This window comes from Crocodylus porosus, unplaced genomic scaffold (assembly GCF_001723895.1).
Source record: "Crocodylus porosus isolate Cpor-Errol unplaced genomic scaffold, CroPor_comp1, whole genome shotgun sequence".
NCBI lineage: Eukaryota > Metazoa > Chordata > Crocodylia > Crocodylidae > Crocodylus > Crocodylus porosus.
In genome coordinates, this window is record NW_017728907.1 from 38,978,929 (window position 1) to 38,991,237 (window position 12,309).

Sequence of the window (12,309 nt, forward strand, 5' to 3'; positions counted from 1 at the left end):
AGCTTCTCCAGGGCAGGGGGCCCCAAAACTATTTCTTGCAGGGGACCCCAAAAATTGTGGGCTGGCTCTGAATATGCACCTTGCTTAGGGTGCCAGCAAAAGTCCTCTGCACCACTTAAACAACAGGCTTAGAAAACATTTAGGCTGGGCACAGACATTCAGAGAGGTTAGGGGGAGGTTAGATCAAGGTAAAAATGGCCACTTGGTCTAAGGTGAGTCAGGATGGCGGGCTAGTGGGGGTGGGTTGATGAGGGGGCAGGTGGGGTCTTGTGGGGTGGATTGGGGGTATAGTGGGGGGCAGGTTGGGTCCACAGGGGGATTGGGGGAGATGGGTGGTGTCTACAGGGTCATAGGGGGGGTCAGGTGAGATCCACGAGGAGATTGGGGGATTAGCAGGGCAGATAGTGTCCTCAGGGGGATTTCAGGGGTCTAGGAGGGTTTGACAAGATCAGGTAGGAGGGCATGTGGGTCTGCAGGGGCAGGTTTGAGGGAGTGCAGGATGTGTCTTTCCCATTCTTCAGACCCAGGGGCTATTTTTAGCCCCCTGAGTCCCACTCCCCTCCCCCCCACCGGTGAACTTACCCCCATCCCTCCTGCCCCTCCCAACATCAGGAATTCATTCCTCAGCTCCCAGCATTGACAAACTCTGATAAAACTGGCACAGCGAGGGAGCAGCTTGCAGGCTGAGGGTTTTGGTGGGTTGGAGTAGGGACGGAGGGGCTGGCTGGTCCACTGGAGGGTTCCATCTGGAGGTGGGGTGAGCGGCTAGAAGGGCCAAAAAATAGCCTGGTGCTAGAGGGGTGGATAGGAAAAGCACAGCTCAGGCTGAGGCCAGCAGCTGGGCTTATTACCTCAGAGGCAGGGGTAACTTAAATCGAGTCGGTCATTTTTAGACCTGTCTAGCATTCGTGAAACTTCTATACAGTTTGCACTTAGATCAGCTGAACTAGGGATCTAAATGTAGGGTCTGCACCTGAGTGAACCAACTTAAATTGGGTGGCCAGTTTAACATGCTATGACTTCCCTCTCCCCCCTCCCCAATGTATGCATCCTTTATGGATATATGAAAAGATGCAAGTTAGTCTACCCACAACTCCCATTGAATTCTAAGGGAGTTACACAAGCGTGTCTTAGAGTAGACCTGGACATCATTCCTAATTAGTGAGTACATATGTTAGAGTCTACTGGGGTATGTATACATTATAGAAAGGCAGATTTAAACATCTGGCTAAAACTCATAGTAGAGAGAGAAAAAGACAGGATTTACATGCTGTGCAAAAATTTCCAAGTTTCATCTTCTCCTTATTCCCTTCTCCAGAAACTGCATTCATATTGGCAGTATTGAGTAATGAGGCCTTATTTCAAGTTTTCTTGTACTAATTCAGGCATAAAAACAGACTCAAATAAAGACAGGATATTAAGGTCTGATTTTTGGGTAGTGCTATGCACCTGTAATACACTTTGAAGTCCATGTAGATTGTGTGAGCTCAGCCCCTCTGGCTTAGTCAGTCCTCTATAGAGCAGGTGCTATTCAAACTAGGGGAAACCACTTCTGCAGCATTCACTGTTTCTTAAGATAAGGCTCCTTATCTCTCTTTGTGTACCTGTTTCGTTTTCTCTTTTTACTTGTTTTGCTATTATTTTAACTGGCTAGTTATTGGGGGAAGTGAAAAAATGACATCATGTAATAATGAAAATTTTTGATTGGTTTTCTTGCAAAATGGCTTTGAAGGAAAATGCATGCCACAACATATGCAGAAATGAAATGTAGCAGCTTGTTGAAATTTACAAGTGATAATGCTGTGCGATTATCTCTCTACATTTTCTTTCTGTTCAGTGAATTAAGAGATGTTGGGTCTGAGGTTTTGTTAAATATGCTAGATTTTAAAGTATGTTGATTTGCTTAAAATATTCTTTTCTAGGTTTTGGACATAGTCAGGACAAGCGTTCGCACTGTTCTACAACGTGTCTGGAGGGTTTCGGACATTGAAAGTTTACATTTATACTGTATTTTTAACCGTGTGTTCAGTCGTTTGCTCTGGAGCCATGGCCAAGGCCTATGGAACTGTTTCTGTAATTCAGGGTAGGCCTAAATATATTTATTCTAATTTTTTTTAATAACTTTATAAGCACACACAGGGTTGGTAAAAATGTAATGCTTACTTTCATTCAAGAAATTATTATGTTATTTAGAACTGGTTTTAAAACAATCTAAGGTATGCGCAATTTGAAATGTAATAACATAGGTTAAGCATTTCAGTAATGGGTATGAACAGTTTGGATCCTATAATCATGCAAGCAGCTAAGCAAGCAATCTGATTTTCAGAAGTGCTGAACTGCAGTGGTTAAGTGAGAGCTTCTCAATACTCAGCACTTTTGAAATCAAACCACTCCTTTGGGTGCCCAGATTATGGCCTTCACATTAGGCACCTGCTGAAAAAATTATGATTTGATCTATCTAGGTTTGGCCTTATTTATTTGATCCCTAGCATAAAGAGGGATAATTCAGTCAAGGGCTTGGCTGACATTACACTGCAAATGCACAGATGTATGGGTTACAACCAATAAAGCAGAATTTCTGAATGGCATTTTGCTCCTCACGTATACTTGAAATAATGGTGAAAATGTAAGTGAAAAGTAAAAAGTTGTGATGCAGACATGTAATGAAATATTTATTTTGGTTGGAAAGAAAGTCTGTTTATTGGAAAATAATGTGCCATTTTTTAAAAATTTAATTACTCTGTTCTGAAACCTTACCTTGTTGTAGGAGGAGCTTTTGGGTATATATCAAAAAATAAAATGCCGAAGACCTTTTTTCCTCTCATAAAATAAAAGTGTAAATGTATGAATATATATCATATATAGAGTGCATTTAAGTTTCTCTGTAATTATATGCAGTGAATGATTAATAGGAAGTTTTTTGATTAGCTTGCATAAGAGGATTCAGAAGCGATTTATTAAAAATGAACTTCAGCAAATATACATAGTATGATGGATTTCATATGTACAAAAGGAATTAATATGTACTTTACATACAGTCATTTTTAGAGAATTCATGTAGTGCACTTATTTATGTAAGAAGGCTAGGAACAGATGTTACATTTGTCCTGGGACATACTGTGTTTGTGTTTTTGTGCTGGAATGGAAAAGCTCCATGATTTTTGTGTATACACATCACCCTTCCAATTGGCTGAAGGTGCTACCACTTTTCTGCTTTTGATTTGGTGATGCGATCCCAAGGCAACCATTCAGATGCACTTTTGATGTCCTAGGACCATCTATTGGCACATCTTAGTCCCATGACACTTTTTAGGGGTTGTCCTAGGACAATAAAACAATGGGTGTGGACATCTGAGTGATTTCACTTTGTCCCAGAATACAGTGGCTTCTTCCAGAGCAAATGCAATGTCTGTAGCCTAAGAAACCTTGTCTATATGTCCAACACAGTGCAGAAAAAGAAAGAAGAAAAAAGTATGCTAAGACCAATAAACTCAGCATATTGAGAGTCTGTCCCCAAATATGGTCTGTTTATTTTATTTTAGGATTATTTCTCTAATTGACTAAGGTTTGGGGTTTTTTCCCCTATCATCTTATAAATTATATGAAGCTAATAGAACTATCCAGAGATTGATTTCTTTGTTAAACCAAAATCACCTCCAAAGGGATGCTTCTTAGTGTCAGTCATGTCTAGAAAACAACACCCATTAGGATTATATTAGCACTCTCCCACACCAGTGAATGTTTCAGAGTACGGTTAGCAAATGGCTGTATGTTACCAGCCTTAATTATGTCCTCCTTTTAGCTCCCTATGGAAGTATGGACTCTCTTCATCCCCAATACATTTCTGGAGTTGTGATTTCAGGTTCACTTAATTTCTTGTGTTGTGTAATATTAATATTTTAGTTAAATTGCTTTAAACAAGGTGGTGGGTTTGGATCTCTTGCTTTTAACATAATTTTTGTGGAAATCTTTCATTTCAGATTTTTTCTTTTCACCAAAAAAAGTTCCTTGTTTAAAAAAAATTTATCGTCTTTACTTTTGAATGAGTTCAGGATCACAGTTCTTAATCTAGCTGAATATTTCAGTCAAGAGCAGGATCTTTAATATAGGAATAGATTCTTTCATCTAGAACAAGATCTTCATCTGTGAAATTCAGCTGCCTCAGGAGTTGAACTAAATTTCAGATTCTGTTCCTTCTAAAATAAGTTGTTTTGTGACAGATCCTATCTAAAAAGATGTATAAAACCTCTATGCTGTATGGCTGTTAAAATTTCCTACCTACCTAGGCTGAGTTTTATTTAGGGTGGTATGTGTGTGTGTAAGTCTCTTTTCCTTGCTATGTAGATCCAGTTCACACACACATTACATTCAAGCAGGAACGGGGGGCTCTTTTCTTAGGAAATGTAGTATTTTCATTTTTCCTGAAGATCCTGATACTTATATTCCCTTGTGTGAAGGAGAAATCAATAGCCACTTTATCACTTAAGAAGTTCCATATATATGTACAGGCAGTTCTCTATTTACAGTGTTTTGAGTTACAACATTTTGCACTTACAACATTTATAAATTGACAACCTGTTTCAACTTTATAACATCAGTTTTGACTTTACAATGCTTGATCCAACACCATGCCACGCCATGCCACACCAGTGAACAAGCTGGCTGCGTCACCCATCTCCCTGGAGAACATCTGTCCAAACTTCCTTGGACACTTTCTTTAAGAAAGCAGACAAGACAAGACTCCAGAAAACCCTGCAGCCAAGACTCCTGAGAAGACTCCAGCCAAGAGCCCTTCAAAAAGTCCAGCAAAGACGCCTCAAAGAAATCATTCCAAATCAATATGATAGCTATTTACAATATAAATACATTAATGTATCTATATTACTCACCTATAATTGATTGAGTACAAAATTCTGGGTTATTTTTCTGTGAAAATAAAGTATTGGGCCTTGGTTCAGGAACCAGTCCCACATTTATAATATTGTTCCCTATGGGAAAATTGGTTCTGAGTTGCAACGTTTTGACTTAAGACACGGTTTCCAGGAACCAATTGTGTCATAAGTCCGAGGACTGCCTGTACATGTGTGTGTGTGTGCGCACCCATATATATAAATCTCTTGGATTTCTTGTTAATGTTGAAAATCTTATTATGTTACGTTGAGGCTCATAAGATATCACCGTGGCCATAAATCATATTTAAACTGAGTCCACATATTCTACTCCATTGAAAAAATCACATGCAAGTGGGGGAAATGGTCCAAAAACTCAACGCATGAAATCAGGCATTTCTCAAAGGATTTTGAAGCTTTATTTATGTAACCTAAGGAGTAATCTCCATATCTCATGGATCTGCAAGTAGTGGAGTATCCAGAACCCACGCTTTGCAGATCCATCAAATCTTCTTGTCCAGGGTAATGTTTTATGAATCCTATTTTATGCTTTTTCTTATGCTGCTAGAGAAGAGAACATTTTCCATTAGAACATATGCTTCATGCTGGCGAATGTGCTGTACCTTAAAATCAATTAGTTATACACAGACATATCTTAGATTCTACTTGTCTGATTTCTAGTTCATGCACCGATGTCACAGTTCTCAAATCTTCTATTTTGGGGATAATCTTGACCATACTAATGCCCAAGTAGAGCTATGTGTCTTGGCTGGGCTGAGAACCTGCTTTCTCAATATTGTTTGAAAATGGGTGGAAGAATTAAAAGTGAAAAGCTTTTGTTTACCTTCCTATTGAAAATCAGAAACCAAACATAGCATTTTGAAAATGTATATTCACTTGCTATATGTAGCTTTTGCTATTTTCTTCATACTTAATATCATGGTCTTCTGAAATGTATATATAGCATCATAATACTTTCACTTATTTATTTCTTTGACATCACATTAGAGAGTATTCTCATAGTAGTTTGTTAAAAATAAATCAGTATTTTGTGTATTTTGTGTTGTAAAATACCGTTTAAAATTATCTGGCAGTAAATCTTTATGTGCTGAACCTAAACAATGGCCCTATAAAAGCTTTAGGGGACATAATGAATGAAAAATGGCTTGTGCGCATTTTCAGATATGAAGATTAACTTCTTAATTTGTATTTTATATTCCCACCATCTGTCTGTATTTGGGTTAAATAACATATGCCTTTTCCTGTAAACAGGCAAGGTCATGCTTTTTTCTCTTGCTCCTCCATTACTAAATATGATGTACAGCAATAAAGCTCTTAGATTGCCATTTGTGACAGAAAGCATGAAGTCATGTCTGTTTCCATGCCAACAGGAGCTCTTGGGAAACCATATTCAGTAGAAGCATGGAGGCGGTGACTCCTGAGCAACTCCAATGTTGTCAGCGAATAGTGCAGCTTTGTAAACACTGCCTGCTAGTGGTGTACAAGTACTCAACAGATTCAAGAGGATCTATGACTGGATTTAGCCCCAGTTGGGATGATACCAGGTATATGCTTCTGTATTTATCTTCCTAACTTTCAGTTATGTGAAAAATAGTGGACCTTATGATCAGATTTTGCGCTACACAGCGACATTCCCTTCTGTGCCTAGGGAAAAGCAACAGAACTCGTTCATGATTTGTGCAGCACAGAGGACAAGTGTATCATAGTTCCTATCGTTATAACCTTGGTAGTGTGGTTATGAAATCAAATAATTCTTTTTCCTGATTTAAGGAGGGTCTTACTATACAGAATTATTTCAAACTATCTCAGTAAAATCTTATTTGGTTAATGCCCCAAATAGCCAGGGTAAGAAGGGCACTCAGTCCTTAACTGAAACTTTCCTTTCTTTCCATTCTCAGATATCTCAAAGTCACTGATTCCTGATTTGTGTTCTTAGAGGTCCCTAATATATATTATGCTTCTTGCTTCACAATCATTATGAGATCCCACAGGAGCCTAGCTCCAGCCTGTGGTCAGGTAAGTGCCATCTGATTTACTGTATTGCACAGTTTTGCAAAGTTGACTTCTAAAAAATGCAGATGTAAAAGGTTATATTTATTTAAAGAGTATTATTATTAAAGAGTAAATATATATATACATATATTTAAAACCTTGCAAAACAGCACCATATAGTAAAAAAACAAAAACAAAACTATTTTGGCACTTACCAATTCCCCATAGACTGGTTTCGTTCTTCAGCTGAGTAGCACCATGGTTATAATATGATCAGTACATGTCTTACTGAAACGTCCCTATAATAGGAGCCAATGGTTTGTGACTTAATGGTCCTAAACTGAAGAATGAAGGGTGAGTTTCAAGTTAGCTGGGCACTGAAAGGTCCTTTTACCCTGGCAATTTGAAGGTTTGGTTAGTTTATGTAAGAAAAGATTGAATGGGTCTTTGCAAAGACAGTGTTTGTTCCTTAAAGCATTAATGTATTAATAACATGTACAGATACACCCTTTATATTTCTTATTAGACTAGTTTACCATGTAATCACTTGAACAAGCTCTTAAAATAGTTCTCTGATATCTGCTGTTGTCATGTGAATGTTGAGGGGCTTTGACATAATTTAATACAAGCGTGAAACAAGTTGCTTGATCACAGCAAAGGTAGAGGTAATTTAGCTACAAAACAAACTATATGCGATATTAACTTATACATGACCTCTGTCAGTAGAATGCTAAATTCATATGAATTGGGAAAGACAGAAAAGTTGAGCTTGAAGGTATTCTCACTTCCACTGTCAATAGTAAAGAACTCTTTTTTTTTTCCCCCCCATCAGAATCAAACACAAGCAGTGAAACAAATCAAGTCACTTGAAAATACTGAAGCAAGCATCCGTGTCTTGCCAAAGAAATTGAAAACAATGATGTAGGGATAATTTTTCCAGCTCAGTTTTTTGTGCATCTGAAGTCCAAAGGCAGTTTATTCCTCAAGTTCAAACATGAGCAAATTTTGAGTCCTCAATTCTAGATAACAAAGACACTGATTTAGGTCTTTGAGTGTAGTCGTCATGAAAACTGTTGTTGATTTAAAAACCACAACAATCTGCATTTATCTTCACAAATGTTACATTTATAGTACAACTGGTTTAATTCTTTAGCTAACCCTTATATTTTGGTTTTATAGAAACGGCTTATTTTCTGTATGAGAAACTCGTATTTAAGGTGGGTTTGCCTGTATTGATCCAGCCAATCCTAAAATAGACAAGTTATTTTCTTTAAAAAGGTATAATTGCTATGCAGTTTCACCTTGTGCCTGGATCCATATTTTTAAGATATCCAGAAAACTGTATAAAAGCATTTCCCTTTCTTTTTTATTATTGTGATGATAGAGCAAAACCCTGTAAAGTACAGCATCTGGTCAGGGTATAGTTTAGAGCTGTCTTTGACATACAGCATGCACATAGTTTCATAATTTTGTAAAGTTTCATTTGTATAGCTCTGGTGAGCTTTCTGAAGCAGAAAACTATTTTTAGTTTCCTGTTTGATGTAATTTTGGCACATTTATCAAATAGCTGCATCTCTATTTAAAATTAATTATTTGTACAGGGAGTGAGAGAAGTTTGATTAAAGTAGTACCATGATCTCTCATTTTTGGCAGTTCATACAAGTGCAAGTCCAAGAACTATTTTTACTTTTCTTGGTGGGGAAAATACAATAATTCATTTACATTTGTTGCGTAAAAAAAGCTCAGGCACTTTAAAAAGAAATTAGAAATGTTGTAGGAAGGAAAAAATAATCATATTTTTTTCCTCCTAATCGGGAGACCTAAATCTCTTAAAACAACCTTTAAAAGGACAAAAGCAGCTCATCTTTGAATCATTACATATTCACCTCTCCCACAAATGAAGAAACATGGCAAGGGCTGCCAAATAATCAGGGATCAGTTGCACTGAATACCGCATCAGAATTTATCCAGCTTTTTGCTCTTTGTCAAGAATCACTGAGCCTAATTCTGAGAGAGAGTATCTTCAGGTCAGCAACTATAAAGATGTGCTCATCATTGCACAATATCAGGCTTTTCAAATGCTGCAAAATGCTGCCCTTGAAATAATAGCTTTGCTCAGGGCCTAAACTAAACAAACATTTACAGTTATTAGACATCTCATGTTTCTCATTTAAGAATCCTGATCTGCTCCTATCCACATGATTTAGTAGGATCAATCTTTGTTTTTTCAGTGTCTTCATTTGTCATTAATCAGTATTATCTGGAAAAATGAAACAATTTTTAAGCACTAAACTACGTAATATGTGGTATGTGTAATTAATATAGCACTGCATGTTGCTCATTATGGACTTTTGATTTAATCTGAATGTTGTTTTGCACACTTTTATTGTGGTCATCTAATGACTCCTGCAACTAATTGTGGGAACTGTTAATAGGATACAAGCTTAAGAATGAATATTAGACGACTTGTGATTATTTTATTTGTAGTATTTTATGAAATACAGGTTAGAAATTATTACAGGTCACATTTTTTTAATGGAGTCATGAATTACTGGTGAAGCAGTAGGTTGCAAAAGTCCTACGTGTCTGCATTACTTGGATAGTAGGGGTAGCATGACCACTTTAAAAATGGTTGGAAAACAGTCCAGTGATTAAAAAAAGAAACTAAGGACCTGTTTACATGCCTCCAACACTGCTAGGGAATACAACTATGAAAATGTGTCCGGTCCACTTGCTTCCACTCCTCATGTTCGAAATGATAAAAAAATGCAATGTGACTGCTGTTAAAGTAGTTTTGGGCATGTGCCTTAAATAAGTTTAGGACTGAGACCCTGATAGTGGTTGTGTGTGCATACCAGCCAGTGATCACATTCCATTTTTTCAGGCTATAGTACGTGCAGATTGGGCATGCTGCATGTCCCTCCGATGCTCCCTAGTATGGTTAGAGGCAGTGCAAACGTGTCCTGGGGCTAAAGATTCCTCTGTTTTTACCTTGGCCCTGCTATTGACATCCTCTATGAGTTTTTACAGGTCAGTTAAACACTATCTACTTCATTTTATATATATATTTAAACTGGGTAAAGAAATACTATTATAAGTGTGATCTTTGGGTGAAAGGTTAATAATAACTTTTGATGATAGTTTGCTTGTGAGGTGTGCTTTTTATACGAGGTCTGTTGATTGCCAGAATGTTACCATGTTTAGTATTATGAGAAATCAATGGCAAGATATTTGATTGACTCGTAGTATGCTCTTGTTTTGCCTAGGTTGTGTATTGATCTTAAAATCATTTCCTTTATCATCTGAGGTAAAGGCCTGTTGCACAGTACTCTGTTTAAGCAGTACATAAAGTCTCAAATACCAAGGTTATTATGCATGGCACATGAATAACTAACTCCTTTGCCCTTGAGTCTTACATTGCCAGTTAAATTCTTCTATTATTTTTTGTAATCATTCTAGGTATTTATTGCCAGGACCTTCACAGTTCATCATGAAAGTGCCATCCTCCAACTTTAGCTGCAGTTCATCTGGAATGCCTCGCTCTAACGTTCTGTTTACACCCAGATATAACCACTTGTGAAATGAAGAGAAAGTTGCCATGCTTTTACTGGCATTCCATTCTTTTTGCCAATATAAATTTGTGATGGTGCTAAGCATAAGCACTCATATATTTACTATAGTATATAAGACAACAGTTAGCTGAAAACCTACTGTTAAAGCTTAACCTTTCTGGAAATGTAATAAACCTTATTAAGTTGTTTACACAAATATGTGAATGTCTAGATCTTGCTAGGTTTATAAGTAACTCCTTCCTACTAGAAATGTTATTTTTGCTGCAGAATATATAAAATGAAATTGATCTTGGGGATCCTATTACAGCATTAGGTTATTTTATAGGTATAGTATCTTTGGACTTGAAATATTATTTATTGTAAAGAATACTGTTTATTCTCTCATAGACACATTGATCCTTTATCAAGATAGACTATAAAAAGCCTGCTGTAGAACAGTAAAACAGATGAAGCCAGTAAATATAAATAGTCTGATAATTTCTGTAGTACATTTTAAAAAACTGTAAAAAGTGTTTCAAGTATGCAAATATCTTTTTATTTCCCTATAAAATTCACTATTTCAGCAATGATGATGCTTTGCAGGAAGGACATGGTAAAGTATCTTTTAGCTTAAGTGAAGACAGTCCAGCATGCACACATTTAAAAATATCAATTGTGGCATATAGCATCTGGTTGGATCCTTGTAATAAATCAGAGAGCAATGGTGGTTATCAGATACTCCCTCATGCTATTTGTGTCTTGTGTCTTTCAGTTTCATTTGAGACCAAGCAATCATCTCCAGCTCAAAAAAGAGCCGTGTATATATTTGCTGTGCAAGTGATAAAGCAGATATGTTTTCAGAAGCACTGCAGTGCCATCTAAAGTATTTTGATAAAAGTTTCCTTTTATTTTTTTGAGAGTTCCACTATATATTGTAGAGCATGTCCTCTAACAGACAGTACTTTCTAGGCATATTGAAACTGTAAGAAAATAGCTGATGTCATAAATTAGATTTCTGTTGTTTAGAGTCAGCTTTCCAGGCCTACCTGTATGAAGCAGTAAGAGCCTAATGTAGTTATAAATGAGATCCTGAAAGTACAGTTGATCAGAGTTTCTTGATATCCATGTTTGTCCCATTTTGCAACACCTTATTTTGGCCCTATCTATATATATAGATAGATATAGTCAGGTAGCATATACCATATATGTGGTAGATAATGAATTAACCCAGTTCATATTCATTAATCACCAGATCAGTTCCTGTTACCAGCCAAATGTCTTTTCATTTGTTGATGAACATGACTATATATATATATATTTCCCCTAGTTCTCAATATTTTATTTTTAATAAAAAGGTGGAGTCCATCCCACAGATGTCAGAGGGTACAGGCCTTTCTCTGAGAGAATTTTTTTAAACTTTGTGCATTGCTTACCAAATAGGGAATTTTGGTATCTCTGCTTTTGTCTGCCCAAGCTATATAGCTGCAAGATGACTATTCCCTAGATATGTTTGAAAAAATGTACTGTGCTTTTAAAGTTTGACTGCAGTGTTGATCACACGTAGACAGTTTTGCTAGTCTGGCAGAATCCTTTCCCCTCCCATGTTAATACTGGTTTAGTCATACAACATGATCTCATCAGTTCACTTGATGTATCTCCTTGTACTATACAATGATGACTGCTGATAAGTCAAATTACATATGATTACCTGTAAGACCTAATAAAATCCTTCCCTTCTGGAAGTGCAGTGGTCTCTGCAATATACTGCTTTTGGTCACGTGGGAAAGATAGCTTCTAACTTTGGACTGTTGCCACAGGTTGGAGCTGTTTTTGAATTGGTATTCTCAAGACCCAAG

The 12,309-nt window shown here is 36.9% G+C and overlaps 1 protein-coding gene across 3 annotated transcripts in view; it reads left to right on the forward strand.

Moving 5' to 3' along the window:
* Positions 1-11,204, forward strand: part of TTLL7 (tubulin tyrosine ligase like 7) — an 82,053-nt gene extending 70,849 nt beyond the window's left edge. For 2 of the 3 annotated variants that reach the window (XM_019531196.1, XM_019531197.1), the window contains 3 exons: positions 1,923-2,083; positions 6,281-6,454; positions 10,362-11,204. In XM_019531196.1, the coding sequence (XP_019386741.1) occupies positions 1,923-2,083; positions 6,281-6,454; positions 10,362-10,482 (456 nt within the window). In that variant the 3' untranslated portion in view covers positions 10,483-11,204. Of the gene's footprint in view, positions 1-1,922; positions 2,084-6,280; positions 6,455-6,808; positions 6,927-10,361 lie in introns of all 3 variants that reach the window. The other variant, XR_002100240.1, reaches the window with a different exon arrangement.
* Positions 11,205-12,309: the final 1,105 nt, after the last annotated feature.